This window comes from Argiope bruennichi, chromosome 5 (assembly GCF_947563725.1).
Source record: "Argiope bruennichi chromosome 5, qqArgBrue1.1, whole genome shotgun sequence".
Taxonomy (NCBI): Eukaryota; Metazoa; Arthropoda; class Arachnida; order Araneae; family Araneidae; genus Argiope; species Argiope bruennichi.
This window is the reverse complement of record NC_079155.1, coordinates 62,350,306-62,378,272: the sequence shown is the minus strand read 5'-3', so window position 1 is coordinate 62,378,272 and position 27,967 is coordinate 62,350,306. Positions and strand designations below refer to the sequence as shown.

The 27,967-nt window shown below is 29.6% G+C and overlaps 2 protein-coding genes across 3 annotated transcripts in view; both read left to right on the top strand.

The window, feature by feature from the left end:
• LOC129968575 (uncharacterized) overlaps positions 1–3,535 on the top strand; it is a 37,589-nt gene extending 34,054 nt beyond the window's left edge. For both annotated transcript variants that reach the window (XM_056082600.1, XM_056082599.1), the window contains one exon: positions 83–3,535. In XM_056082600.1, coding sequence (XP_055938575.1) covers positions 83–211 — 129 coding nt within the window. In that variant the 3' untranslated portion in view covers positions 212–3,535. The remainder of the gene's footprint in view (positions 1–82) is intronic.
• Positions 3,536–6,599: 3,064 nt separating this feature from the next.
• LOC129968282 (cytochrome P450 2U1-like) overlaps positions 6,600–27,967 on the top strand; it is a 35,253-nt gene continuing 13,885 nt past the window's right edge. The window contains exons 1-8 of the mRNA XM_056082137.1: positions 6,600–7,000; positions 12,288–12,415; positions 14,907–15,013; positions 17,355–17,656; positions 18,417–18,523; positions 22,242–22,497; positions 22,925–23,115; positions 26,415–26,590. Of these exons, the coding sequence (XP_055938112.1) occupies positions 6,810–7,000; positions 12,288–12,415; positions 14,907–15,013; positions 17,355–17,656; positions 18,417–18,523; positions 22,242–22,497; positions 22,925–23,115; positions 26,415–26,590 (1,458 nt within the window). The 5' untranslated portion in view covers positions 6,600–6,809. The remainder of the gene's footprint in view (positions 7,001–12,287; positions 12,416–14,906; positions 15,014–17,354; positions 17,657–18,416; positions 18,524–22,241; positions 22,498–22,924; positions 23,116–26,414; positions 26,591–27,967) is intronic.

Sequence of the window (27,967 nt, the reverse complement as noted above, 5' to 3'; positions counted from 1 at the left end):
AAATTATCAAAGAGTAAATATTAATAGATATTTATCTTTTGTTTGTAAAGTTATTTCAATATTTTACATTTACTTTTTGTAGATGGTGGTAAGCAGTCCTGAAGCTAGTACAACCATGGAAGAAATTAGTCATTTGCAATCTCAATGTATTAATAATTTGAGCATTTATTTATCTGCAAAACCACCCAGCTATTTGCCTGTGCAAACTTAAGTCCTCATCAAGTGCTATATTCACACAAGATGTACCTCTTTAACATAACAACTGCTGTTTTCTACTCATTGAACAAATATTTTAATATGCCTTCTTTTATTGTGATGTGTTGTTGAAAGGAAAATTAATTTTTATACACAGGGCTCTGCTTTCTCTGTTAATAATATTTTATGTTTTAAATATAATGATCAATAGCTGATAGCTTTTGTAATATTACATATCAGTTGTCAGTGAAATGTTTTGAAATTTTTTTTAAGGTAGCTCATAATATCACTATAATATATTTATACTGATTTCAATGATAATTAATTTCAGCAATTTTAAGATTTAATTTTAAAATTAATAAAACATTTCATGATTGTATAATTTTATAATTCAGAAAATTTTTTGTCGATCTCTTTAAATGCATGCAAATGCCTTAAATGCTAGTTTCCATATTCTTTTACAATAAATAATAGAAGTAAATTAATAATTTTAAAAAGTTGTAAATTATATTTCTAAAATTTTTTTAAATCAAAAAATTAAGTTTTAGATTTTAATTTTAATTTATTTCGATACAAGTTAAAATTACTTTTTCTCTATACAAAGTAATAATAAAAAATTTCAAATTTGCTGAAGCAGTTTTTTCCCCCCCATCAATTTATAGACTTTAATCATTTTGATAATTTATTAAATGATGAGGAAATAATCATCATTAATAACATTGGAATACTAATATTACACTTTCAATAAAGTTGGAATACTTTTTGAAACTAAATGAATATTAACTCTTGCTATGTGAATAATGGGGTGTGCAAGATAAATCTTATTTGATTTATTTATCCAACTTTTTTTTAATTACTTAAATTTTTCTATGTTAATTTTGTGGTATGTTTTTATTTGTCTTTCTTACAAAATAAACTCAAATGACTTATGCCCTCAATATCTTATTAAATTACAACAATATTTGAAAACTTATTTGTTTCATTTGAATAAAAAATAAGATTTTAAGATAAATTGGAACAAAAATAAAGTTTAGTCTTTTAGTTGTTAAATGAAAAGATTAAGCCCTAAAAATTAAGTTGTATGTTATAAGATTGATCTGAAAAATTAATTCAAGCAGGAATTATAGAAGCTTGAGATAATAGAGTGAAAGATACTGCAATTTGAGTAATGTTTTTAGAGTGACTGGTAGTTATTTGAAATCCTTTTTCATTTTATTTCTTGAATAGGTATGCAATAACTTGTGTTACATTATATAAAGTTTTCATGAAATTTATATTATATAGGTACTTAGAGATAGGTCACAATATCTACTTAATTTACATAGTCACACTATTTTTCTTATTTTATTTCTTGTATATGAATGAAATAAAATAGTGATTATGGAGTTACCTTAAAATATTTCTATTTGATGAATTGCAATGATAATGACAATGTTGTAATTTAAAACTATGAACATGTAAAAAATAAAATAACGAGAAGGAATATACTAGAATATATATAAAATGAAAAATATCTATAGACTTGCTTATATCTATAGACTGAGTGTAGAAAATTGCTCAAATAATTTGTTGGCTCAACAGCTATACTAGAGTAATGTATTAATTATAAGGTATTAAATAAATTTAGAAAATGAAGCAGTGTATTGGAATGCTATCTGTAGATTTAGCTTAAACTTGTGAGTAAAGTAGAAATCTTTCTTTTTATTTCTTGTATTTAATTCCTTTTGCACGTTATTAATCATAGAAACAAAATTATGACTATAATTATTGTTGAGAATATGATTAGACAATGTTATGTGCCTTTCTTCTGGGTATTAATTTTTCTCCCCACTTTCTGAATGATTTGTTACAGAATGTATGATAAATGAAATGATAAAATTATATGCTTTGTTAAATATTTATTGAATGTGTAATGCATTTAATGAATTAATGTTCTGTTCTATTTTCATACAGTTTTCATTATGTATTAGTGTTTATTTATTCTTTTTCTTTCATTTTTTTCATTTAATTCTCATCTCTTAAATATCTTAGAATTAATTATTCAATTTTAAAAGATGTACAATTTAAAAGTTTATGAGAATTTTGACAATGATTTCTATGTCTAATAAATTGGCCATTTTATTAAATTACTTTTAATTTGCTATTGTTTCCAATATCTTAAATTTAATAAATCAACTTGAATGTACATTTCTTAAGGTAAGGTAATGTGTGCATTAAGTTTTTGCTTTTGTTAAACATTTTTTTTTTCTGATGCTGTAAGAATATTTTTTAACACAAGTAATTTTATTTTTCAAAATAAAAGTTGTGTTTCGATATCATTGAATGTATATTATAATTGTTAACAAGAAACATACATTTTATTATGTATGTTTACTTTTATCAATTATTGTTGAAATCTTTTAATGATTTCAATAAACCAGATGCAGATTATTATGATGTGATAAATAAATACATTTTGAATGAATATCAAAGAATCAATTAATCAATGTTGATAGTTTAACAAATTATATCATTCATTTTGCTATCTGTTATGTCATATTTTCATGTCTTTGCATTAGAAATCTGCATTAATATTATATTTAGAAAATACATTAATTTTAATATAACATTTTTTCAATGAAAAGTAAGATTTTAAAATAATAGGGATTGTTATTTTTATATATTTTAATAAAATAAGAAATTCATCAATCAGTTGTCTGGTCAGAAATCAATATTTAAAAATCATCTGGCATATATAGTTTTCTAAAGTATATATATGTAAATTTATAAAATAATTGCTTTTATTTTATTTTCTCTTCCAATAATTTAAAATTGTCTGAGTAGGACAGCTAATAGTAAGGTCCAAACAGTAATTTGCAGATTTCTATTGTCTCCATGCTTTCTGTCCATATATATTTTCGTTTTATCTTTGTCACATTTTTATATGTCAGTTGAATTAAACTGAAAGATACGTTTTGGTTGCCATAACTGTTCCACTTAAAACTGTGATGTTTCTTTTTCCTGTCCTATTTTTAGCATTTAAGTATACTTTGATTTTATTTTAATGTTAATGCCAACATTTTGTTGCAGTGATATTGATTTCTGTCCTTGCGATCTTAAATAAAACCTAAAACTGACATACTTACAAAATGTTTTTTAGGTCTACAAAATGATAGGTTTAAGAACTGTTGAAATTATGCATTGCTTATAATTGTAGTACTTACACAATACTTAACCTTATTGTGGAATAAATTTTTCAGAAAGGAATAGTTCAAGTGTTATAATGCAGATCATCAGTGATGTTTTTTAATGCATTCAGTCGCCATAAAATTGAAGTTGAATAAAACAGTTTCCAAATTGATATCTGTGTGTCGTAAATTCCATTATATACCTGTAATGAAATTTTCTAATATCAGTTATTCCATTTTTTTAAAAATCATATACTTACTACTAACTAAAATCACTATCTTACAACACTATCTGCTAAAATTTCATTTGTAGATATGTATTATATGTTTTAAAAAATGAATTCTGTTATTAGAATAGAATCCGATTATTAACAGAAGCAGAGTTGAAAATGTAAAATATAATAGATGCTTTCTTTTTTATTTGTATACGAAGTATAGAAAATTTTTTGATATTTGAAAATTGTCAAAAAATTCGAACTCGAGACTTCAACGAATCTCCATATTTTAGACTTTCCCTAGTTAGACTAATGAAATTGCTAATGGACTTAACACCAATTTGGAGATTTTATCAAATTTTGAGAAAAATCCATTTAAAAAATAACTATATGTCCGAATATAAGTTAACATGATAATTATAAAACGACGAGTGATAAATAGATAAAAATTTAGTACACCGATTTAACATCAAAAATCTGTATCATTCGGGAACAAATCCATCAAGGAGTTGACTTCCTGTTAGTCTGTATTTTCACAAGTATGTTAATATTATAACAAAAAAAGAAAAAAACTCAATAAATCATTTGAAAATTTATATTGGATTTTGTGCTTACAATTGTAGTTCTGTGTTAACTCTTGATTTCAATCGGGTTGAAACAACTAAATTAAACTAAACTAAACTAAACACAACTAAAACATAGTATATATTGTTAAATGCTACGGAATAATCGCCAAGGATAATACATTAAATTCGATAAAAATGCTACATTCACACCAAAAATTGACATTTCATAACTATTATTATAACTAATGCTATACACGGCATTCGCGGTTTTGCCCAAGACCTTATATGTCCTGAGGGGGGAGGGGTAAGATTTTTATTAGGGAGTATGCACAATATTTTTTGTGTAGATGGAACCACTTCCTTTGGTTTCAAGTACATTTAATGCATGAACTCAAAAACAATTTTTATAGATAGTGCTGTTTGACATTTGGCTATGAAAATTGCACACAGTTTTCAATTTCCAACTATGAATTCATTTAACTTTTTAATTAGATGACAATTACAATACTTCCTCTATATTTTGCATTCTAGAAAGTAAGAAATGATTGTGTGATAGAGAACTTTTGGAAGGAGGATGTCTACGTAAGGTTCCCCCTTTTACATCTGACGGTAGTTTAAAATGTAATTCATAGTTGGTACAATTGTCAGTACATTGTTGGTTGCCAAACAATGTACTGGCAAAATTCAGTACATTGTTTGCCCAAAATCAGCCTAATGTTACTTTTAAATAAATTCAAAAAATGATGTGTATTTAATGTAAATGTTAATGCTTTGTGTCGGTATGTTCTTACATATATTTAACATTAGTTAGCTGACGTGCTTCTTCATGTCGTATTCATAGAAGTAAAAATTCTCCATTTTACAGAGATTCAGATTGCAATGAATTATTACCATTTTATGTTAAAGAGACAAATTAGTTAAACTTTTTTTATTTGTCTCATTTGTAGAGTTCTGGAAAAAAAAATGGAAAACTAATTTTTTAATACAAGAAAGCATTTTTTATTATTTAACAAAGGGCAAAAGATTTGATAAAGCCATAAAATTGATTTGAATTTCATTATAAAAACAAAAAAAAAGCAATTTTTACTAATTGTGTTTAAACTTAACTTTGAAAAAGAAGAAACAAACTTGGACAGAAATAAAATCAATACCACTGTAAAGCTGATTGAAAAAAAAAATCTAAACATTATTATAAAAATATTTTTTGTTCCATAATATGCTTCATAGTTTTTTAAGGAAAAAATAATCAAAATTTTAATAAATAGAAAAAAATTAACTACAATTTTATTTTTTTTATAGTAAATCATTATTTAAGAAGTAATATATAGAAATTATATCAGCCTAAAAACATTATATAATGCTAAAATATTTATTAAAAATTAATTTTGATCCATACCATTTTATCAAAATAAAATATTCTCGAGAATAATTAAATGCATGTTTATAACTAAAGATATTTTGATTTAAAATATTGAAAGATTAAGCAATTTTTATGCATATTTGGAAATTCTTTGAAGGAAGCAGCATACTCCACGAATCATTAGAGGAAAATGCGTATTAAAAGCGATTTGAAAATTGATTTTCCAATTTTAAAGGATTAAGAATCATAAATCATTAATAACCGGCCTCCTTAAGTCCTACTAATTTATTAATCTTATATCTATTTTATGTTTATTATGCACATGAACTTTCTTAATGGTGTCGCATTCTATGACATAGGGTCATTAAAAGTATAATTCTATGAGTAATCTAATTACTCCTTAAAGGAAGTAGGTATTATTATTATTTTATACCTCTTGCAGATAAGAAACGGGATCTTTCTTTCTTGACTTTTAACAATGGAAAAAGTCGTGCAATTAAGCATACTAAAAAGCAATGAAAATAATTTGATTTTCAAAGCAATGATGAAGGCCATTGTTGAAAACTACGCAAAAAATATTTTTAAAACTTGGCAAAATTCAGTAAAAACTTTGCATGCCAATCAAATTGGTACCATTAAAAATAGAAAATTTTAAATTTTTAAACAGCGTAAAAATGTGCAATAATATTTTTGGTGCTTTTTTTTTCTTCTTTCTTTTCCGTAATGATATTTTAAGAAATTATTGAAGCAGCAGCAGCAAAAAAAAAAAAAAAAAAAATAGTTGCGATTTGCATTTCTTATCCTCCAATATCTATTTGTATCATATTTGATAGCTCTAGTTCAAACTATCTGATTAGTAGACTGCCAATATTTACACATTGTACACACATCCATTCTCCTTATTAAAGATTATTAATGATATTAATTTGTAGGTAAATAAATTGTAGCTATTATGAATAGTAAATTTGTGAGATAATAATCTGTAGATATGAAATACACCCAGTTATTTCACTGCGGCGGACAAAAATACGAATCTTAACTCCCGACTTCCTTGTGTTTTATAATGATTTACGTAACAGTTACGTAAGTGACTCAGTCGCCGCCCTATTCGATGTTTTCTTCCGATAAAAGCTTCAAATTCCTTAACAATATTGCGGTTTTGAAGTGTGATTGTCAACTGAAAACTTATCAGTTAGTAACCTTCAGCGGATAAAATTAGTTATCTATTTATATTCTGATATTATCAGCAGCGCGTGTCGAATTTATTTAAGCATTGTAACAGGAATGTTCATTGAGAGAGGCAGGCATGGAAATTCTTACGCTCACCATTTTGGCATGCATAATAGGGCTGCTCATTTTCTGGGCACTGCAAAAGAGAAATGACAGGACGCCGCCAGGTCCTACAGGATTGCCCATTGTGGGTTATCTTCCTTTTATCACTTCTAAACCTCATTTGGAGTTTTCAAGGCTGGAAAAAAAATATGGACCAGTTTTCAGGTGAGTTAACATTCTTTAAAAAATATATATTACTTTCTAAGTCACGAAAGCACAATTATATATTTATGTATACATATAAAAAAGCGTTTTTAAGAGAGCGAGTCTAAAATCTAGTAGCAAGAAATTTTCAGATTTAATAGTCACTTTCGGTGACCAACTAGTTCGTCTATCATTATTAATCTAATAAAATCTGATTTAATTCTTGCCAAGCGAAGAAATTATAAATAGTATAAAAACACCCTCAAGAAATAATTTATTAAATACAAATAAAAAAAAGAAGCAATATACAGGAAATGTATTTAACATTTGAAATATTCTGCCAATTAATAATAATCTATTTCTTTAAGCCAATAAGCAAAATCTATACATAGTATAAAATGAAGTCTCCTGAAAGCGTCTGTATGTTTGAACTCGAAACACTCGAGAAATACTTAACTGATATTAGAGATATGCGTACCATTTTGTAGGCATTTATTGGGGAGGTTTTAGTATATTGAAGTCCATGGACAACTTTATGTGGCACTTTCTAAAATTACATCCAAGCAAAATCTTTTTATCTTGGCACCAGAAGGAAAAACATCCAATTTAGTTTACGAAGAAATGTTATGAAGCAAGCTGAATTTTATTTTCATATCAGATTGTACAGAGTTGATAAACAAGTGTGGAACAATGGGCACAATGAGTTATTTGTATATTTTTAAATTTTAAAACAGTTTTTCTATTGTATATTTTTTGTGAATCTGGAACAGCTTTAATATACAGTCATTTTTACTAAAAAAAAATAGTTTATCGCCAAATTTTAGCGAAATAGCCAAATGTGGCGCGAATGACAGCAACAGATAACGGTAGCAAAAGTGCCACCGAAAAATTGCCAACCTCGCAAGACGCCAAATGACTGTATATCAAAGGTTAGCTAAAAATTGTTTTGTAGTTATTTTTGATTATTTCTAAATAAATAATTTTTATGTTTGTTTGACGTTGTGAGACATGCCCATGTCATATCGGGTGGAGGCTAGATTTAAGTTTAAAGCTAATTTTTCATCTTGGATGCCTTGCCACGGGCAACGCTGTGCGGGTACCGCTAGTTTGAGGATAATTTGATGTTATTATTTTTTTAAATAAAACATACAGAAACTTTAATGAAACAGTGAAGTAGCTTTGACTTATAAATATTGTTACAAGTAATAGTTTAAAAAAAACATTTTCTTAAATTTCTTAAATTTGGGGGAGCAGGAGAGGAAAAATTGCCCGACAACCAAATTAATAACATTGAAAGAATAATTTTTAAAATTTTAAGATGATATAAAAAATTTTGGTATTCGGGAATATGTATAAATATAATCGCGAATTGCTGCAATATATTCCGGAATTATTTTCAAAATATTCAAATTAATAATTAATTAATTGAAAGTTTTTAAAATGTTTTCCCGTAGTAACCATTTTAACATCCAAAGTATTTTTGTAACAAATTTGCTAATCTTATGCCCTGTCTGTCAAAACAATCGCACACATGCGCGCTCTCACTTTCCTTAATAGTAGGAAGGACGCGGTGGCCTGGTGTAAGGTCTCGGCTTGTCAGCCTAAGGTTTCAGGTTCGTGACCCGAAGAATCGTCGTGCAAGGGGGTCTGTTGCACGTTAAATCCGTCAGACCAAACGGATTCTGCTGGTGTGGTGTGGTACGGTGTGGAGAGGGGGATGCCAGCTCAGGTGTCGTCCTCGTCATCTGACTGTGGTTCAAAATTACGAGGACCGTCCCAAAATAGCCCTAGTGCTGCTTTACAACGGGACGTTAATATAACTAAACTAAACTAAACTAAACCTTAATAGTAGGAATAATCCAATTGAATTATAATAATAATAAAAAAAAAACACCTGTAAAAAATGTGAGAAAGTGCATAAAGGAAATTTAAGTTATTTAAATTGAGTTTTCTATCAAAAAACGGGCATCTGAGTTTGAATTAGGATGCTGCTTGGCAAGGGGATGAGAGGATATAGAAATTTTAAAATGGCATTTTCGCTTTTAAATATCAAGTTATTAACCAGAGAGGGAAGCTTCGAATTGAAAAAATATTTGGAATTTAAAAAAAACTTACAAAAGGAAATATCGAATGCTATGATAGCTTAAATAGCTGTGGAGTAAATTTGAAAAAAAAAAAGTATTTTTAACTTTTTAAAATTCTATAAAAACTTTTGGTTTTCTTAATTGCGTGTTGCATAGAAAGAAATAATCGGTAAAATTTTCAGATCGATATCTTCATTATTTTGTGAAATATTCAAATCTATCGTTTCGAAAATGTCTACAAGTACTTGCCTATTTGTTTGAATTTAGAGCATAACGTTCATCGGAAAATGCTTTCAGGATTCTTAATTAAGACAAAATGTTAATTTCAAATTTAATTTTCACCACTTTTTTTCTGAAAATCGGCAATTATAAATAATACTATCTGAAATCGCAGAAAAAATATTTTTTACATATGATTTTTTTCAAGGCCACGAATTGTGACTCTTTGAAAAGTATTTATAGACTAGTGACCTTGTTTTTTTCGATAAGATCAAAATTTTCAGAAAATAATGAAGTATGAAATTGAAATTCATATTAGATATTTCCCTCTACGAAATACATACTTTAAATGGAATTTTGAAAAAAATTTCAAATTAAAAAAAAAATCAAAATATTTTTTCAAATTTTTACTTTGAAAAACTTATTTTTTCTAAATTAAACGTTTGATTCCTCAATTAGTAGGTCTTAAAATATCTACAATTTTTTTATGGAAATTTTCACTTACATTAATAAATTTTTTTATAAAATGCGAAAAACCAATGTTTTAACTCCCCCTTCTTCCATCTTATCTAGTAACATGTCCAGTGCAAACTTAGAGGCCTGTTTTGGAAATCAAGAATCTATATAATAAAACAGCAATCTATTTTTTCCATTTAAAGTACAATTTGATTAGATTAACAAATGAACAACGAAATAAAGGTTAGCCATATTCTCAGTGACAATTTCAGAAAACCTACACTTAGCATTCCGTTCTTTTTTTTTTTTTTTTTTTTTCCCTACATCAATTTGAAAGATTGAAAGATTGTATTCGATTAAATAACTTGATTCTTCTCAACCACTTCAAAAAACATATCAAAATTTTTTATCAGACATTTGCTGATAAGAAAAATGTTTTTAGGTATAATAAACTGATTTCAATAAGAATTCCATATCTAATCAGTGAACATGTTTTGCAAACCATTATGTAAAACAATTTTTTTTCGAGCAGTAATCCTTTATTTATAAACTTAGTACTAGCTTTAATAGAATCTTCGTAATTTTCGGTTTCATCACATACTGAATGATGTTTTGCTAACCCCGTTTAGTATTTTCAACTAATAAATTGTGTATAGTCATAGGGAATAAAAATGTGGATACATTTTCAAAGTTCTCCACTTCAAGAAATGGATGAAAATTTCATTACGAAGATAGACATTTCGTTTATTACGTCCATTAATAATTCCATTATAAATTACTTTAGAAAGAGATACTATATTGCATATCAAATGCATGACTCACAAATATTTTCTAGATTTGAATCAAAATTCTTATTAGAATTAATATATAAAATCTTATCAATTTAAAATTAGATTTTATTAACATAAAATTCTTATTGGTAATTTTATAATAATTATTATAATAAGGAAATTTTTTATTAGATCCACTGGACAGCAATTAAATGTACGAGAGAATTAGGGAGCCTTGAAAAGTTATTTCACTGATCATTGTGGGTTTAAAGTACAGCTATATGTATTAATGAAAATCTCAATTAAAAACGTATATGATTTATAGACTTGACTTTAAACAAAATAAATAAGTCTTATTGGCAATATTTTAACATTATATTAATAAGAAATGCACGGGGAAAAATTCGAATTGTCGACGAATTAGAATCAAAAACTTTTAAGTTATCCAAATTATCCAATTCATTCATAAATTTATTAGGGTTCGTCCTTTTTTTGAATCCCTTTTTTTTTCACAAATATTGTCATTCGAAGTCATCTTCGAATTACAAAAGATGCTAATTGACCAGTGTACCAGCTTATTTTAACTTTATATTAATAAGAAGTTCATGGAGAAAAAATCGAATTGCCTACAAATTAGAATTTAAAGCGTTTTAAAATTAGGCGAATTATTCGGTTCACTCATAAAACCATCAGGTCTTTTTTCGAACACAAATATTGCCGTTCGAAGGTATTAATGAATTACAACAGATGATGACTGACGGCGAGGACGGTTTTACCTGTAAGATAGTATGAGATCCTTTCCCCTCCCAGGAGGTATGAGTGAGAGAGAAACAAAAGAACTTGCCCTTGCAAAGAATCGCAAAATCCTTTACTTTTTTTTAAACGATATAAATAAAACATTATAAATAGTATGTTAGAAGTAAAAAAACCTCTTCTTATGTGCATGGCCTAGCCGAGAGGACCATTCAAATTTTTTATGCTATGGAGGCTTACGACAAAGAGGAAAGGGAAACTATTCCTCTACAAAACAAACGGTGGTCCCTGCAAGAGGTGACTAAATGTACCTTCACCAATTTTAGTGGATTGAGATGCGTGAGGATAGAACCCGAGACTTTGTGGTTCGCAGTCCAGTAACATAACCAGGATACAAAGGCATATGCTCTTGTAGCCTAGTTGTTAACTGGCTTATATGCTATTCACCACATACCTTCTCTCTCTCTCTGTACTTTTATAAAATTGATTGTTTAAAAAAAATAAGATCACACAGGTCAAGAAACAAATTTAAGAACATGAAAAAAATCCTAAATTTAATGGTTTAAAAATAAATCGTTATTTGATTTTGTTTTGAATAAGTTCAAGTATATTTTTATAGCACTCTGATATGAGGAACTTTACTCGTTGGGTCCATTTTATTTCAAGCGAGGTCGACACAGAAAACACAATCTTTCTAAGAAAGTTTCGGAAAAGAAAGAAATTAAAACATACCAGATAATATTTGAGAAAATTTCTTACCGAAGTACTGCTTTACTTGCTTCGTTGGAGTAGACGCCCCTGGTAGATTTGTCTCGAAATTTTCACCTAATCCGAAGGAAAACAAAATGTGCATTGACTACAAGACGAAATTAAACACAGCATGAGCCATATCAAAGATATGCAAAAGGTTGAGGAGAGAATATTTCCATGGGTTATACAATATTTTACGAAAATAATATCTCAAAATGTATGTATCATAATATCAAGTTTTTTTGTGCTATCATTCATAATTTAATTTTTTTGTAGCTTGAAATTAGGAAGCGAAAATGTGATAATCCTGAATGATTTCCAGTCATCCAGAGACGCCTTCCTTCAGGATGCCTTTATGGGAAGACCGCCTAATTCAGCATTCAAAGCCAACAAAGAAACTGACCGTAATGCTTTCTTTATTTCATTAAAAAATTATAGATTTAAGTATTTTTTTAATAAATGGCTTCATCTTTTGGATTATATTTACCATTGGCTTAAGGAAAAATAATAGGTTCTCTATTCATAGATGTTTAGATGAAGGCTATATCATAAAACCACTTTCTCAATAATATTAGTCTAACCATACTAACCAACTCTGGGGAACAGCGTTTTATCACAATAAATGAAAAAATTATTTGGAAAAAAATTATTATATGCACAGTAAAAAATGCATTCTAAAGGGTTAGTTATACTTGCAAAGTGGAGGAATTAATTAGCAAATGAAATAGGCCAAATCGCCCAGGTGTTAAGGCCGGGAGCCCAGTGAAAATTTTATTTTGCGAAAACGGAGATTTTGAAGATTGAGTTGCTGGACAGATGACCATTTATGATGTACCTAAGGGTTATGACCTTTTATGTGAGATAAAAACTGGCGAAATCCAAACAAATGAATCGACAAAACCAAATTTTAGCCAGAACAGCAGAATTGATTTTATCAATTTTCATTTCATATGATAACTCATAACCTTTAAATACGCCATTAGAAGTCACCTGCCTCATGTTTTCCACCTTTTTTGGGAGAAATTCTTCAAAACACTACTTCCTTGTACATTCAATGTGGGTCAAAACTTTGAAAAAAGTTCTCTCACAATCGCAGGATTCTCGGAATCTAATTATACCACCCCCCTCTCCCGTAACAAAGAAAACTCTTTAAGCAATGCACCGTTTTTCAAAATATTTTATTAATTAACTAGCTTTACTTACAAGAATATTTGTAATAATCCCAGAAGCTATAAAATAATTGGAAACATGTGCTCCACTTCTGATCATATTAATGAGTTGATTCGAAGAGAATATTATTTAATATTTTCAATATGGATTAACACAATTATTATTTCTCTAATTTTAAGAAATCAAACTTTATGAAACAGAAATGACAAAATATTATAACAAACAATAAGGAAATATCTAAGTCTTAAAAACACACATTAAAATTAATAAAAGTTGTTAATTCGATCTAATAGAAGGAAGTAGAGACTCCCATTTTAAATAAAAAGTTCAATCCATGATTTAACTAATTTTCCTTCGACATTTATATTACCTGTACCTACCGTCTACTTCGAAGATAAGATGCGGAAGTACAGTTTATGTCTTACTCTCAAAAATCACAAATTGATCAATACTAAACAAGTTTTTTATTTAGTCATATTGATGATCCTCAAACCCGTCACATCCATTTTTTTTCCATATTGACGTCAAACGGCTTCAAATTATCATCAATAACCAATTTATGCGTGAAAAATAATATGCCTGTTGATCACAGCTTAAATTTTTTTTTTTAAATATCAGTTGTTAGTATGAAATAAAAGAATAAGCATTATTAACAGAATGAAATATAATACACCCGCTTCTATTTACACAGCGATGTAAACTGTTGGAGAAAATCGTCAAAAAGGAAAAAAAAAATCTAAATTTTTCTTATAATTGTTATTTAAATCCAAGAAATATATAACTTAACAACATACATTACTTATAAATTGCTTAAAAATGAAACTTAAAAAGAAAATATTGGTCTCACTTTTTTTTAACACAGTTCAATTGAAATAAACAAACCGTATAAGATAATATTTCAAAATCCTAGAAAGTCTTCTTCTTCAGTACTTTAACCGAAGCACGTATTTCTATCTGCTAAAACTGCTAATTTCCGCACAGCAGTCACCGGTTCCAAACACCCTATCTGATCCTAAATGAGAAATGATACAAATAATTAAAATTATTTAAATTCCTTGATTGATTTTAGTAATTGCTATATTATTTGCTTCTTTTTTTAATCGTTTGCATAAAAGAAGGAAAATATTTTACGAAAGCAGACTCTTTGAGATTCACTGCCTGCCATAGGTAATCAGAGGTTTTAGGTAATTAGGTTAGAGGCAATAGGTTTTAGGTAATCAGAACTGCCTTAGCTGTTAAATAGCGTTTACTGCGGTCCAATAGAAAGCCACGCCTACCTCAAGAAGATTCTGTGATCCCTATGGAACAATGTCAAATAGTTGTTCAGTCAGGACAACTACTTGCCATTGTTCCAACTACGTTGTCTCAGTTGGTCATATTAGGACTTAAGGAGACGACAGCAGAAATATAACAAATGCACACAGTATTTGGGCTTGTGTGAATGTACCTTCGTATCTTTAAATAAAATTATCGCTGTATCAGTCTGACTGATAGTTTATCTGAGTTTATTTAATACTATTTTTAATTAGAAGGTAGGTTTAAATAAATATGTCAGTATGGTTTGAAGGCACTGTTAAATTTAGAAATGGTTTGAAAGATTACAAAACGGACGGTTTAACGGATAATTGTATCATTGCGCTGATTCTACAGAACTAATCGTAGAAGTCCTTAAATTAAACATAGTTTTTACTTGATCTTTTGCTAAAATATTTTAACGTAATTTAGGAACCCAAGCGATTAATGGAATGCCCTGGAGAGACCAAAGGAGATTTTCGCTTCGCCTTCTGAGGGATTTGGGATTTGGAAAATCAAAGCTGGATGAAATGATAAGAGTAAGATAAAAATATTTTGTTTTATTGCATACATACAAAAGTTGTATGCATACACACACAAAAAACGCGTGTATGTAATATGTAGATATAAGTACTAATGGATGAAATGATCAATTGTTTGAACTGTTCATAAAATTAATTAAAGGCGGTTACACGCGAATTTGAGAAATACATCATAATAAATCAGTTTTTACGTTATTTTGTTTCAAATATAACCAATTCATCAATTCGTTGTCTTTGATAACACTTGGGAATTCGGCTGTTTATTATTCCTTCACAAATTATCTAGTGATTATCTATATGTATTACACAAAATGGAGTATCAACTAGTGACAAATAGAAGAGAAAAAATCAATTTAAAATTAATGTTCATCAAATTTTAGTGAATTGATATTTTTAATAAAAAAAACTGAAGTAGATGATGAAAAAAGCTTTCGCGAGCTTTTCAAAACGACCTAGCATGGGGTTATTCCCTACGGAATAACTCCATGGCGGAAATACCTGGATGTGGGGATTTCTGGTTTAATTTAATAAAAATCAAGCTTCAGTTGACCTTCAACGAAGAGGTATGACATATTTTTTACAGTAGAAAATGAAGGTACGAAAATGTAGTGCATTTCAAGTTGAAGTAATGGCGCAACGCAAGAACTTGTGTCAATAAAACAGCTGTCGCGAGACATGTTTAATTTTCCGATTAACATTGTACAAATTATTAAATATTCTCTTTAAGCTGTGTTTCTTTCTTTCTTTTTAAAAATATAGAAAGTGTTTCATCTTTCTCTTATTTTAGGTTAATGAAACATGATATTAGTCATTCCTTTTATTTACGAGTTTTTTTTTTATCTAACCATTATATGCGTGATTTAGTTTAGTTTTTTTAACATCTTGTTTTTGAAACAACACTAGGCCCCTTCTGTGATGGACCTCATGCATTTGAACTTTTTTTTAGAAAACGAGGGAAACATTTGAGCATATCTCTCCATTCCAGATTTCCGCACTTTGCTAGCGAAATAATATTTGATTCACAACATCAAAGTTACCATGCATTAAGTCCATGCATACGGAGGAGTATTATTGGAATTGGGATCTCTAACCTGAAACTCTCCCATTCAGAAATCAAGGCATACCATGAGCATCACATGTACAGTGCTTTACAACTGTTTGACCCATACCATTGAGCAGAAAAATCTTCTATTATACAAGTCTCAACCCACAGGCGTGTGTCTATCTTTCCACAGCCGTGAGATGAGCTGTGCAAAAGACACAATCTTCCTTCCCATTGGTGTGAATCAAACAGTCAAAAATCCTTTCTAAGGCCGTGGGAAGTATGCTTCCCACCAAATTTATCAATCTTTGTATGAAATTATGTAGGTTGGCATAAGTTCTGACAAATTTTTTTAGAAAGACACAAACTTAAATGCTTCAGTTCTTTATCTCACACAAAATGATGTGTCTTGATTTGTTACTTAATTATTAGTAATTAACCAAATTAATTAATTAATCAAATTAAATTTATCTAATAAGCTAAATGAATCCCTTTTCTTATTCTAATTTCAAGCCTAAAAATATTTAAACATAATATGACTAGAAAAAAATGGCCCTTTAAAGGGTTAATTCGTAATTAATAAGTGCTGCTGTTTTGTAATTTTTTAAAAAAGTTAATAAACTGCACGGGAGGAGCAACGACAGACTTAGTGATACCTCTTGGTGCCTTGGCACTTCACTGGAGGATCTCTATGTTCCTCCTTCCCGATGAAGTTGGGCTTCTTATTCTTGTGTACAGCCGGCCACCCCGCCACCACTGAACGTAGCAGTATCGACAGGATTTGTTGTAGCCGATTGCTGTCTTTAGCATATCCGCCCATAACACTGACCGATTCACCAAACTGACATCCTCTTCAAGGCAACTGGCCCCTAGCCACAAGATGGTCAATCACTGATTTTCCACCTCATCATCCCGTTTACCTATAGGTAAAGCTATGCTGGCAGCTTCCTAGTGTGATGGCTGGCTAATGTTCTCTCTACCGACTCATTCGTTACCCCAAGCCCTAATGCGAGTGGGTCGTGTCGGTATGATATCTATTTACCATGTATGGCGATGCAACAGAAAGTGACAGTAAAAGTATTCAAAGGGTGACCATAGAAGTGTAAAGATTGTTTTCAATTAAGAAATGCATTAATGAAGCGTTAATAATGAGATATGCATATCAGTCTTGTGTATTGAGGAGAGAAGGAATTTAGTACAACCTTTGAATCATCTGTAAGGAAAAGGTTCTCTAGTGGTATAAAAATTTTATATTCCATATTGTACTTTTAAAAAAAAAAACTGAAACATTTCTAGGAGGAACTCGATGAGGTGTTGGAACACTTTTCAGAATCCAAGGGTCAGCCAATGTTCGTCCGACCTATACTGGCTCCCAGCATGTCAAACAACATTGCTTCTCTCATTTATGGAAGACGGATGAAATACGACGATCCGGACAGGATCTTTTTAGACCGAGTCATCAACGAATCTGCGGCTGAAGCTGGAGCGGCGGCCTGGCAGTTCTTCTTTCCCTGGGTCCGGAAAGTGTTCGAGTTTTTCCAATTCGGAAAGGAAGGAAGAATGGATTATCTGTTGCGAAAAATGAAGGAGTTTGCTCGGTGAGATGAGTTTTTTAAAAATCTTTTTGCAATGCCAAAGAATAATGACAAAATTAATACGTTAAGCTTTAGTTACCAGTAACTGACACTGAATTTACCGTTCGGGCCATGTAAGTCACTTGTGACTGATATTATACTTTCATTTCGTTCCTCATCAGTAATGTCCCAATTATATTTTAACTTACAATGGAAACAATTTCGATCAAATTAATTTATTTAAAAATCAGTAAACATCCATTAACTGAATGACTTAAATATTGTTTCTTCGTCGTGATTGTTGCAGCAACTCAATTTTAAAAAAGTTTCTTTTTTTGAGTAGAAGTTGTATCAAATTATTGAAATTACTGGAATTCAGTTTTTACTATTAATCATACCCATGATTTACTTTGCTTGAAATACAATCATTAAAACAATAAGAATCAATAGAAGTTGACATATCATTCAATCATTTTTTCGTTTGGCCCAATGGAATTTAAATCCAACATAGTTAAACTATAAGAATTTATCATCATTAAAAACACCCAATTTATAAGCATTAAAATATGTTAAAGAAAAGAGCTAAAATATGTTCAATTATTAAATTGCCTTTAAGGCAAATGCATATTTAAAAAAAAATTAATTTTTTTTATGAAGAAAATTTTTATTATTTAAAAAATCTCGAGAATAATGGGTAGCATTCATTAATTTTAAATTTTACTGTCGGAAACAAAAAGTTTTACAAAATATTTTAAATTTTGATTAATATAAATTTATTATACAGGAAAGAAATTGCAAAACACGAGGAAACTTTCGACGAAGACAACATACGAGATTATATTGATGGCTACTTGCTAGAAATTCGCAAAAATAAGGATCCAGCGTTTTGCAGTAAGTAAGAAAACGCAATTTTATTGATTTTAATATATCAAAATTAATTTTCATAAATATACTATTCAGCTTCAGGTCTGATTATCTTATAAACGGTATTTCACTTTGAAGTTTTTTATATTTTTTTATTTTTTTAAGCATGGAAGAAATTAATTTTGAAATATTGCTTCCAACGTCATGTAGCAAAAATAGTAATTGTTTATATCTCATTTTTGTGATCACTAAATGTATACATAGTGTTTTAAAAATCATAGAATAAACTTTAAGGATAAAGTTTACAGAAAAAAAGTCATTTTTACATGAGAACTTGGAGTATCCTTAGTGAAGTTAGTCGTCAAAGAACGTTTAGTCATGAATGTCATAGGATGATTTTATATTATATATATGTATATACACAGGATGATTGGTAAATTGATGTTAAGCCCTTTATATTCAAAATGGTGTCTCGTATAGCTAGGGAAGTATTGTCTACCTACAGTAAAATGACTGTGCTGAATTTATTTAAGGTTAATTGAACAACTCCAGCGTTATAACCTTAGAAAAATATGTTACAAAAATAACTCAAAAAATAAAGCAGATTGACCAAAAAGTTCAGTTAGAAAAATGTTGCTGCATCATAATGAAATCCCAGGGAAAAGTTTCATGCAATTATTTACAAAATTGTCGCTGATATTTGCGATTAAAATTATGAACTTTCTATATTTTAAAAGACGGTTCGTGCTAAAATTGAAAAATGTATCTTTGGTATTATCATACAGTTTTTCCGAGTTAAGCAACAGTGAGTTAAAATTTAAGCAATAAAGGGGGGGGGGGGAGAAAGAAAAAAATCTGAAAAGTCCACTTGGTGGTGGTGGGGGATCTGAAAATGCATGCACCGTTTTGAATTAAAATGATTAAATGGTTTTACCGTTCACTCTATATCTCTATCTTTATCTATCTATCTATCTATCTATCTATCTATATATATATATATATATATATATATATATATATATATATATATATGTGTGTGTGTGTGTGTGTGTGTGTGTGTGTGTGTTTAAAAATTTGCAATATTTTTTCTCTGTGCAGTTTGTTTTATAATAAGGAAGATAGACAGATAGATAGCTCTTACAGATGCTGAATGGATGCCCACGGCGTTGGAAACAAATTTGGTGACAAAAGTGAAAGAACTATTGAAATTTTGGTGATGTCTTGATTAGAAGCGAAGATACGATATCTTTCCAAAAGCTTTTGTGGTCTGTCATGGAAATTATAAAAAGCGTAGATAGAGCGTAGTCATCTGAGCGGAATCTCTCTGAGTGCTTTATTCTATTACGGTTGTTTGTTTTTGTGTTCGCTTCCGTCTGTGTTTTGTTATATGAATACAGTGTTTTAGTGCAGAATATAGCATCTTTATTTGTTATTGAATCCATTGAAATTTCCACAGTTTACTCACCGGATGAATTTCGAATACAAATTTGAATATTTCCGAAACAATATACTAATAATAATGTTGAATATTTCTTTCTCATTTTGCATTTATGTGTTGGCACTTCATAGAAAAAGAGTCGTTAGACCAAGAGATAAGTAATATTTCACACATATTGGTCAATGAGAATATAAAAGCTCGGAATGGTTTTTTGAAAATTTTAATTAATTAAAAATTAAGTGAAATTTTAGCCTTTTTTCGCCATAACTTTCGAAATTATCATGGCACAAAGTGATTCTTATATTATCTTAAAATTTAATAAATTATGCTTTTAAAATTAATTTAATTTCAGAAAAAAAATGAAAAAAATATCTTACATCAAAGTATTTCACTGTTGTGAAGAAACTCAAATTATTTTATTTATTGGAAGAAATATTTCATCTTGACTTTTTCTTTCATTGTTGATAATGAGATATGAAGTTATGACTTAATTTCCCACAATAATTTAATTTTTATTTAAAGTATGCTTTTAAGGCACTTTTTGAAGTTTGTTTGGAATACATCTAAGGTTTAGCTTCAGAAAAAAGCAACGATGAATTTTTTTAAAAAATTCGATCATTTTTTAAACACCTTTATATTATTTCTCTTTTAGCTGGACGTTTTATTTTCTTATTAAAATACACCGATTTTTTTAAATCGAAGAAACTATTACTGATTAATTTTCTGATATATTACATAATTCCTTAAATATATTCTGCATTGCATACAAAACTTCGAAGTTGAATTATTCTCTTTCCGCTCTTATATTTTAAAGTAAAAATGTTAGCTTTAGCAAGAAAGTTTTGTACAGGTCGAAATTCCACCACAACCATTTTTCAAATTAAAGTTCAAATTATAGGCAAGATGACGGAAAATTAGATGCATTGCATAATATAAGAACGGCGTAAGATTTTAAAAGTAGTATGTGTTATATATCTATCAAAATTTGTCTTAAATATTTGTTTTACTAGTCTATCACATTTAGAAATACTTTGCTGAAGAAGCAATTGAGATTAATCTATATAAAATATTTAATTGGAAATTCAAAAAAAAAAAAAAAAAGAAAACAATATTGTTGGAGAATCGGCTGATTTTAGGTTCTTAGTAATTGTATTCTTTAAGAAAATAAAAGGAAATTTTGGATGTAGATATTTTAAGATATTTAAACAATGATAATATGAAGAACCATTATTCATTAACTTTTTGATAAGTTTTCGTAATTTCTAATGGCAATACCTTTTTTTATTGGAATGTTATCTTCATAGTTACAAAATTCCCATAAACAGCGTTTGAATGTTATTGGCAACATGTGACGTAAAGAACAATAACGTAACAAATGATGTAAAGAATTATACTTTATGTTGTTTGCGTCAGAAAATATACTAAAAAATTATGAAGTCTAAATTTTTATACAGTCCCCGCTCCAATTAGTCATCTTAAGTAAAATATTTTGGTCCCACAAACAATTTAAAATAATGTGACGGATTGAATTGAGCGAGGATAGAACCTGGGATCTTGTGGTTCGCAGCCGAGTAACATGACTACAATACAAGAGCAATTGCTCGTGTAGCGTAGCTGTTAACTGGCTTATAAGCTTTCACCACAATAAAAAGAATATTCATATTTCTGCAACTGACCGAATTATGAAACTTGGATTTTTTTTTAATTTTCGGCAAAATAACTGATGCCTCAAGGAAACGCAGTACAGTGTTTTAATTATAGGATCGTTATTTTAGAGGCCTCATAAATAATTTAAAATCACTTAAAATAATGTAATCGTTCAATATGTATTCAAAATTTCATAACTCAATTAGTTTTAACTGTAGAATTGTGGAGCTTTTTTCTGTTAAAATGTAGTTTGTCGATAATGCTTTATTAAATTTGATTGATAAGATTATATAATATAAATTTAGCATACAATATGGACTTTGTAATTTTAGAAAGTACATTTATTGATTCAAAAACAAAATTTAATTCTTTGTCATTTAGAATATTTTTCGAATTGGAAGCATATGTATCTTAAATGGTTTGGAACTTAACTGTTGCGTCATGATTCGAGTGGACACCCTTATTTTGCTAAATAAGAAATTCTTTCTCTTTCATGTATTTACCTGAAAAAATGAAAATACAATTAATATTTATGATGTCATTTATATTACATTTCCTTATAATGAATCTAAATTACAAGAATCGAATAAAATATAATAGTTGCTATCAGTTATTAAGTGCGTACTTTGTTATGGTAAGAAATGCCTTATTTTCTTGCAGAACCAGTTCTTGAAGACTTATCTGGAGCCTTCTTTGGGGGTGGAAGCGAAACTGTCCGTGTGACGATCGAATGGCTACTGCTGACTATGGCAACTTATCAAGATATACAAGCTAAGGTACATGCCGAAATCGATAACATCATTGGTCAAAATCGTCCACCCTCCTGGAACGACCACTTGCAGATGCCATACACCGAAGCTACCATAATGGAAATCATGCGATGGAGATGTGCCATTCCACTAAATCTCCCTAGATAGTAAGACATTTAGTTTTTTACCTTTATTATGCGAATTTCTTTTTTACTTTCTGGTATACGAAATGTAGAGGAAATATTGTAATCGTCAAAAAAAAATATCAAACTCTAAATTTTGACGTTTTAGACTTTTGACTCTATTTAGACTTTTGAGAGTCCGAAGAAACCATTTCTGGCATTATGTCTGTCCATCTGTGAACGCGATAGACAGACGATTAAAATTTGTGAACAAGATTAAGCAAAAAAAAAAAAAAATCTTTTGAAATAGTCTTAGGTCAAATCTTAAATCTCATCTTCCTAATTTTCTTATATTAGTGAAATGTTTTTACATATTTAACAGAAAACTAAATTTGAATTTAAGGAGATATCGATTAAAGAAAGTTTGAAAAAATATTACTTCTTAATAGTGTGCTATTTTATATTTTTTCAGCACCCTTTGGGAAACTGAGTTGAATGGATACGTGATTCCGAAGGGCTGTACCGTTATAGCTAATTTGTGGGCAATTCTTCACAATCCTAAATATTGGGGCCCGGATGCAGAAATATTTCGTCCGGAGAGATTTCTGGCAGATGATGAGAAAACTCTCATTAAAACTGAATATTTCGTACCATTTTCAGTTGGTAAGTATTTTTTGCGACATAGTGAAACATCATTACTGTTTTCTTGCTTTTGTACTAGTTCTCTGATACGTTTCACGATTAAGTAAATATAAAATATTATGCACTGTATTGCTAAGCACATCATTCAGCTAGGATATCTATGATATTAAGCAGTGTGTCGAATTGGGCATACTTTTGAAATTGCTTTTCATATAAAATATGAATATACTGGATAAACTTTAAAGACTTTCGCAATTTTATAAAAGTAAGAAAAAAAATCTTATTGAAAAAAATATAAAAAATAAGCCGGTGGTTAAGTTTTGTTCATAATAAGATAATAATGATAACAATTGGAAAATCATGTGACTTCATTAAAATACAATGCCAGAAGCTTTCAATTACAAATAACAATCGTAAGCAAATATTTGACAATATATTTACCCTACAATTTAAGCAATCATTAAATAGTGAATCATTTTTCGACTTGTCTATGAATTGCCACTGAATTTTCAATTCTTTATTGGTCAGTTAGTTTCACCAGAAGGCAAGTTACAAAATACAGTAATGTTCTCCTATTCGAATTCAGATTAAAAATTGGGATTAGTAATTCCTTGACTCTATTAAAACAAAGTAGTCATGAATTCTCCCCTTAAATATAAAACATTATTGTAAAAAGTCCACTATATTCATGTAATTGTTCCGATATATACTCGGTAGCTCGAAAAATGACAATTCTACTGATTCTCGCCACATATTGTCAAACATTTCGGCTGCCATATTCTATCCTAACTTTGAATATATCAATATTGTTACGAAATTTCCCGGGTTCGTTTGGATAGTGAATGTTATATGGTGTAGAGAACGCTCAATCAGCAGGCGGCAGTAGAAAAAGAAACAACGACGTTTATTTACACGAAGACACACAGGACAGCACAAAGACGACAACTATATACAGCACAGACAAGACAATTATCTTCAGCCGCGAGACGTGCACACACAGCAGCACACAAGACTCTACTGCAGACAGGAGCGCACAACTTAGTTCAGCACTAACTTGACTCCGTCGCTGCTCCGCCAATCCCTGGAAGACCAGTTCTTCACCGTCGATTCCGACTACTCTGGCAGCCACAGACTGCCTCCTTTTATAGGTCTCAGGAGGCGGGGCTAGAAGCCTCTCAACCAATCAGGAACTTTCGAGGCGTATCTCGGTTCCAAATGGACGGATCGGGAAAATTCTCGATGTTTCGGGTATATGGAATTTTGGCGCCAAAGTCGCCACATTCGTCGCCAAGTCGCTAAATGGTCGCCAAGTTTGTCGCCAAGCTCTGGGACCTCCGGTGCGACAAACGGACTCCGTCCAATACAGATGACTGTAAAACGGTCTTTCTGATGATGGAACCAACTATGATGGGAAGCAACTTTACAGATTCGTTACAATATCTTCAATTGACGTTGTGGACACTGTGTTTTATGTAACTTCAAAAGAAAAAAAAATCTGGAGGAAAAATTTCAGATGAATGTGAACGTCATTGACACTATTTTCATCATGACTCTATTGACGCCATTTTGATGATATTCGAATGTAGAATTCCTATTTTTGCATTAGTTGTGCCATCTGTTTGACTAAAACAATTAAGAACACGCTTATATTATGATAACAATTTTTCTACATTATATTCAGTGGTTCTTTCATAATAATTTTTCGTAAACAAAAAAAGACTTTGTGACCAACCAGTATATTACCAGAAAGAGTGATGACATAGAACTATGACATTAAATCTGAAAAAAGGAGGCACACAAAGTATTTTTATTTTGTAACACATGCGTATCCCCTCCGTAAAGAGTATCAATGTGATTTGTATTGGTGGATACAAAGCGTTTTAGTCAGCATACAAAGTCAGAGAAAAATTCATAGCAGAATCGAACTTCTACATTTTTTATTGATTGAAGTTCAGCTTATGTATCAAAAATATTTTTAAAAAGTTATTTTTGTGTGTAACGATAATGCACATACAAAAACCGTATTTAATATGCTGCAATCAACGTGTCGTATTGTCAACGTGTAAAGTTCTCAAACTTTTGAAAATATTGTTAAAAAATATATTTCACCATATTTTGCAAAATTTATTGAAATTGGAAAATAATCGCACATAATTAGAACTGTAATCACCTAAATCGAATTTTTTAAATTTTAAGTGGTGTAATTATGTTTTAACCCCCCCCCCCACACACACACACACTTTCCGAAATAAGCTCCGAAATTATTGAAGAAAGTATTAAAACTTCGATTGGTTTTTGATTCTATAAAATCTAAATAATTTTTTTTGCCTTTATTTAATTAATATTCAAGAAGCAATAGCGCATCAAATTTGTAGCTCCGAATACAATAACTTGCTTTTAAAGTGCTCTACAGATACTCATTTTTAGAGATTTTTGTTCCAAAATTTTGCAGATACCATCATTCTCTTAATATTATCACATAAATAAAGAATATCAAATATGAAATTTTTAACTCATCCAAGGAAAAAATAAAGAATCGTCCACTGCTTGGTGCGATTTTCAAAATCGCATTGAAAGACAAGACGCAAGAAACATTGCAACTCCAATGCAATAAAAAAAAGAAAAAGAAAAACGATGGTTAAATTAAATCCTTTCTTAACATAGTTTTTTCCCTTAAATCAAATAACATGGCAAAAAAAATGATTTACAGAATGCTTTAATATGCATTCATTCGCATTTTCAACAATTGGAATTATTGAAGGACATAATAAATATCCATTAAAAAATGAATATCTGTAAAGGGGGAAAAAAAGGAATTTACATGAAAAACTGTTATACACTATTGTCAGCTCAGCCGTAGAACAAAGAATAATGGTCAAACGATTTGAAATGACTTTCTCTCCCATTTAGACCAACTAGAACAAAACACGTTCTTAGATGTATAATACATAATGAGCATATCATGATTGGCAAGATTATGAACCTCATAAAAAGCACAAAAAAATAAATGCGTTCCAAATAAGAAGGCGATTTTTGACATTACTTTATTCCTTTAGTAATAACATTCGAAAAGAAAATTAATGCTTTCGAACTTAGAATTGAAAATTTGAAGATCTCTACTGACAAAGAGTTACAAAAGATGACAAAAATCCAGGTAGTCTTTTATGAACAACATACCCATCCATAAGTCATTCTCTCTAAACCTAGAAATAAATCCTGACATTTTTGCTATAGATGTTTATATTGAAATGAACTTATACCAAAATATTTCATTGAATTATTGTCTTATTTATTGAATAATGTCGTGAACATTTTTTTAGGTAAAAGATCCTGTCCTGGGGAGCCTTTTGCAAGATCAGAAGTCTTTATGTACTTCGTCGGCATCTTTCAGAAATTCAAAGTCAGTTTACCAGAAGGTGCCGTTCCGGATTTCGAAGGAGTTCTAGGATTAAGTTATTCTGCGAAACCCTTTGAGATTTGCATCAAAAAGAGGAACTGACTTAACAAAAATCAGAAATCAAAGATATCATTCGAGCAATTTATGTTTCCTCCTGAGATTTTATATACCTCATAAATAGGATCTTTAGAGTTAATTGGTGATAATATGTATTTTAAAGCTTTTTGTGATAATTAATTTTATTGTTGTTGAAAATAAATATATAATAATATTGAAAATGGTTCTTGCTTTTCATAGTGTTGGAGATTTTCTCACCGAATATTGCAAAACATCAAAAGCATTTATTTGTACAGCAACACACACATGAAGACATTACAGTAAATGATTAATTAAGTATACATGAACGAAAGGTCGTAGCAGCATCTTCAACCATATAAAATACATGTGACGTAAACATCGAGCAGCTAGCGCATGTGCAACTTACAAAACGGCAGATTCTACTTTAGGATAAAGGGGGTTGAGAAGGAGAATCTAACACATAGTTTTGTGTAAAGAGTGTTTAATATGAGGAAGATATTTCAGAATGTGAACGAAGTTGATAAAAGTAAAAAGATGCCAACATGCTGTCGATTGGCAAAGTTTTTGAACTTAAGGATTCTTAACCTTTGGGTGTTGATATTGCTGAAAAAAAGTGGCATCTTAAAGACTGTTATTTAATAAACTTCTCAACGTTTGGTTTAAAGTGTGAGGAAAAGTATCGACCATAAGAGAACAATGCCCTACTTCATTAAACTCTAAATCCTTAGAACCCTTAAGAAAAATTCAAACCAAATGTGCAACTTAATATATAGTCTTTTTTATAGCCCGGACATGAGAATCTTTCCTATAAGCTCTCATCAGATAAAGTGTAGCGGTAATGTTATTCTACTATCTTCTTTTTTGATACAACAGATGGCGTTACTTTATTAACATCAAGATATATTTCCCATGATCCTTCTTGGGGGTCATTATTAGATTGTATTCTAGTGAGTGTCGTGTATTTTCGTGTTCGTGTTTGTTTTGTCTTGTGAAATGTGGAACTTAGGAAATAATTAAATAACTGTTTTAGAAACTCGTCTATTATTTCCATCTCCCCTCATAATAAAATTATAAAGAGTCTACAAAAGAAATTTAAAAGAAATAACATGATAAATGCGGTAATTCTTTTTTAAATGTTGAATTTTTCAACCAAGACCTTTAAACTTTGAAGACCTTTAAACTTTGAAAATATGCAGCGTACATGTTTTTCATAAATATCACTTTCATTTTATTCGATTAAATAAAAATATATTATATAAAGGCTTGTTATCTAATCTAAGTTTCCTCCTTGGAGAGTAAAATGAGCTCCTTATCTATTTGCTATTATCTGATAAAACTAAAGAATCGATCCAAAAATTCATCAGGTCTATTGGAACAGAATGGATTACCTGGTGATTG